The 4,739-nt window shown below is 44.7% G+C and overlaps 1 protein-coding gene across 1 annotated transcript in view; it reads right to left on the bottom strand.

The window, feature by feature from the left end:
- Positions 1-4,739, bottom strand: part of EXOC4 (exocyst complex component 4) — a 442,826-nt gene that overhangs the window by 316,685 nt on the left and 121,402 nt on the right. The window contains exon 9 of the mRNA XM_009882971.1: positions 1,494-1,582. Within this exon, the coding sequence (XP_009881273.1) occupies positions 1,494-1,582 (89 nt within the window). The remainder of the gene's footprint in view (positions 1-1,493; positions 1,583-4,739) is intronic.

Here is a 4,739-nt window from a genome sequence, read left to right as displayed (position 1 = left end):
GCTGAACTGGGGAATGTCTTTCAGTCGATCCTGGGCACAAGAGCATGGGACAGATTTTGAAGGTGAGAACACAAGCCTCAAAAGGTGAAGAGCTGTAAGCTAAACACCTTCCAAGTAGCACAAATGGTGATGTTATAACTTAAAAGACAGGTCTCTCCGTTTTATTTTATTCCTACGTTTATTCAACCCAGAGAGGTTGTTGAGGCCCCATCCCTGGAGGTGTTCAAGGCCAGGCTGGACATGGCCTTGGTCAACCTGGTATAGTGGGAGGTGTCCCTGCCCATGGCAGGGGGGTTGGAACTCGATGATCTTCAAGGTCCTTTCCAACCTAAACCATTCTGTGATTCTATGTGCTGTTAGATCACAGAGCGGGCAACTGTCAACTACAGTACATCTTTATCTCAGATTCTTCCTTCACAGTCCATCCAGAACTATCTGAATATTCACCACAGTGTGCATCGTTATATTCTTAATCATCAATACTAAGATCATCTTTGTAAAGTCACCTAAGTGAAGTAATCTGCCCACAAGACCACTGTCTGTCTCTCAAAGCTTCTTTTCACACTGGTGTGGGTTTAACTTGTCGCTGAGGACAACTAAGTTATAAAAGGAGAAAGGCAACACAAAGTCATCCAAAAATTCTCTCATATGTTACAAAACATACTCAATTAAAAGTCAACCGAAAATTATCATGAGTAAGATTTCAAGGAGAAATTCCACCCTTGTCCATCACTGTAATATCTGAAAAGTATACATTATTTTCTTGTTATGATTAGCCCAATAAGAAATTAGAATAGATGAAACAAAATAATTTAGTCCTGCTATACGTTGTCCTGACAGCCTTAAGATCTCCCCTTGTTTTTGCTCCCCAAACCAACGCTTTTGTGAATTCGACCATTCAGGGAAAAAAAAACATGAAATGATGCCACACTCAGGGGAGAGAACACTTCTCTGTCTACACGCGGCACTTGCCACAAGCAATATAAACCAGCAAGAGTAGTCCAACTCTTCAAATTCACCGTTTTCAAACTCTCTGCAGCTCTCCAAGTGTTGTACAAAAGACAAAGAATTGGTCACTTCAGTCCATATAACAGCAACTTGCAACTTCAAATACGAGATGACTGAGCTTAAACTCCCAAAGCAATCCAGGGTAAGTACCACATTCAGCATACAATGTAAGGAAAGGAACTGCAGGTAAAGGAGCAGACATCAGCTCCGAGTATCCAAAACCAACACTCATGGCGAGACTGTTCGCATTTCATGAGTATCTTTTACAACCTGGACCTGTAGCTGAAAATGCAGAGGGAATAAAGAGAAACCCTGCTGCTTCACAACTTAATAAGAATAAATAAACAGTGCTTAAAAACTGGAGAGATTTAGACAGCCTGTGGGGCAAAGTAGAGAGGTATTAATACCCTGACGTAGCACGGACAGGATATTGAAGCCCGTGCAAAAGAGAATTATCCGAAGTAGCACATTATCTATTTCCCCACCTTGAAGTTCTCCACTTCTGCTGTACAGTTCCCTTCTCTGCTCACGCAAATAGGCACTCATGCTAATAGCGTGGGAGGAGGACTCAAACCTGCAATTAAAAAAACAAAATAAAAATGCCGTCAGTTAGCCATCCATAGAAGCATTCTCCTTGTAAGCACCAGTCAGCTCTAAACAAAAAGAACTTCCCTGCATGTTGGAGCAAAATTATCAAGGCATACGAAAGCACATTTTTCTGATAAAATTCTATCACCGATGCACCACATTCTGCCACCTCTGATCGATACACCTCTGCCAACAACCGCCCGTGACACAGACCTGCCCGCGAAGCACAGAGATGCTCCTCCGCTCTATCAGCTGGGAGCACCCGGGCATTTTAGTAGGAATAGCTCCCAAAACTGCTAAAATCCAAACCAAAACCATCAGCCAACACCATTTAAATCACTAATTGGCATATACATAAAAATTAAAAGTTAATATTCTCCTGGAAACTAGGGAGTAATAAGTTATTAAGTACTTATGGTATGTCTCCAACACTCCACAATGACCAATCTGAGAGGTGGAGACAAATTTTCCAACTACTGTACCCCCTTAAATGTGATTTTCACCATTGATAGTAAACGGCCACAGAGTGGGCACTGACCCAACACCGCAGGGTTTCAGGACATCTCTGGGTTTGCTGTGCCCTGAGCTGGCTGTCCCTCTGATCACAAGTGTCCCATGACCGAGGGCTCGTGCCCGATGTGCCTGAGCTCAGCGCTGGAGACACCTCGCATGGCCAAGGGCTGCCGCCCCGGGCAGGCACTGCCCAGCAAACACCAGCCCTTCGTGTGCCCGGGCTGGGCGCTGGGCAGCTCTGCCACTGGTGCTGGGCACCAGGGAGAAGGGAGCAGGCGGTGGGGACAAAGCATCTTTGATAGCCAAAGCAGATGCAAGACTTAGAGGGAAGACATCTTAGAGGGAGAACATCAAACTCCTCAAGGTGTAGACCTCAAGACATCAATGATTTGCTGTAACACCCGTCGCCCCCTCCCCAACCCTTTTGCTAAGGAAGACCGATCAGCCTCAGTGCCGCCACGAGGGACACTGGGAAAACGAGCATCACACCAGAGAAAAGGGGCGAGCATTTGTGAGCTTTCTTGTTAACGTTATTACTGTTAATGAGGCTTTTCTGCCCTAATTTGGACTGTGAGTGTTAGTATTATTGCAACTGAACTAATAACCATCTATCAAAATACAGCAAATACTTCAGACTTTAATTAAACGAACAGTAAATTCTTGGCTCCACATTTATTACGTGCTGCCTTGTGCCCCTGGTGAGATATTAAGCATAACATTATCGCCGTGGCCCAGAGGTCTTCTCCAGGCAGCAAAACCAGATGCTTCAGGTCAAGGCAAACTACAGCAATAAACCACAGTCTCCTCCTCGAGGAAGCGACTCCGATTATTCCCGAGTCCTGCACTGGCTTCGGCTGCAGCATCTCATCACTTCTTTCCCACAGCCATCCAGTTTCTCTCCCCTATTTCCCCTCCTCTGCCGTCTCCTTGATCTGTCGTTCTCCCACGTTTCTATTCATGCTTAATTCTTTACTTTTAACTCCTTTCCTCATGCTGATCTTTCCCACCGCAAAGCTTTCAAAACATTTTTGTTTTACATAGACTTACACATAATTAGAGCCAAGCCTGAGACTAATGCATCTGCTTGTACAATTCCCTCCTTTCCCACGAACGCCCAATTGCCATCTTGCAAAGCTGATCCGTAGGGAGATGGCAACCTGAACGTGCACTTGGCTACCTTTTGGAGGAGAGGAAAGCCAGGTTTATGATGGCATGAACTATCTGAATTCCCAAAGTACCCCTCATCTGATGTTTTCTTTTTTAAGCCAGCATTAAACAACTAAATACCTCATGACATTTTTTTTTAAATTATTTTTTTATTTTTAAATTACGTCCAATTTAAAGATAGGGAATCACCGAATCATAGAATAATTTAGGTTGGAAAGGACTTTGAAGATCATCGAGTTCCAGCCCCGCTGCCATAGACAGGTACACCTCCCACCAGACCAGGGAAGTAATGATTCAAAGTCTCTCCCAAATGCTAGATGCCAATTTCCAGACAGTAAGACCCAAATTGAGGAGTTTTCATTCTTCCCACTATTGCTAGAACAAATAACCAGCAAAAATACTTCGTATTTATAAAATCAGCGTACAGCAAGCTATCGTAGGACCCAGCACAAACACCTGCATCCATCTGTGAGTGCAACGTGAGGTGGAGCTCTGCCCTAAGAGACTTCTGAAGTGAAGAATTAAATGCAGATATTCTGATGACAAGTGGAAGGCTCCTCTGATTTGGACGGGGCTAATGGAAAGGCAAGAAAAAGAGCCTCACCGCCCAGCACGAAAAGCACTGAAGATGGGAGAGGAGACAAGAATAACACTCCATCAAACGTGTACATCCCTCAGTGGACTGAGAAATTCCATTTCAACGGAGATTTCCATAGATATAGTGACAGCTGACAGAAGACAGATAACCAAATAAGAGATCCCAATAAGCGCTGCTGTCACGGCGGCGTCGGCGATGACTTGGTGACAAGACCACGAGTGGTAAAAGACATGCTGCTCCTGGGAGGTTACGCACCTTCACTTTAGACAATTATACCCACCTTCACTCTCTGCTGACAAACTAACATGCAGCCTTAAACTGCCGGAGGTGAAACAGAGCATCCTTATTCCCCAAACTTAAGTGATCCAAGTACACCCAAGAAGAGACACAATGCGGAGAGGTGAGCAGCCCTATTTTGCTCCAATATACAGCTTCAAGTCAGAGTAAATGCAAAGAGTGTCATTCTCAACCCAAACAGCCATAGGAATGTTAAAAAAAAAAATTAAAAAATAAAAGGAAAGGGGGATAACACTGGGTTGACAGGGGCAGGAGGCACTTCTGAAATCCTCCAGGCAACAGTTAACCTTCTGATAACAGAAGGTTGCACGGACAGCTCATCCTGCGAGAGGGAGAGCCGGCAGTGCAGGAAACTTCGATTTCCAACCAGGGCCATAGGAACTATGAGAATACAGCCACCAGATACACACACCCATGGGGCAAAGCACACGGAGGTCTGGATAATCCAGAAATAAGTTTTAGCTGAAAAAAAAAACCCTACAACCCTACAACCAACCAACCATCTGTAAAGAGGATGCAGAACACAAAGCTGCCCTCCCACTTGCCTGAAACAGCACATTACTCTCAG

The sequence above is a fragment of the Charadrius vociferus genome, unplaced genomic scaffold (genome assembly GCF_000708025.1).
Source record: "Charadrius vociferus isolate BGI_N301 unplaced genomic scaffold, ASM70802v2 scaffold32, whole genome shotgun sequence".
Classification (NCBI taxonomy): Eukaryota; Metazoa; Chordata; class Aves; order Charadriiformes; family Charadriidae; genus Charadrius; species Charadrius vociferus.
This window is presented reverse-complemented; position numbering and strand designations above follow the sequence as displayed.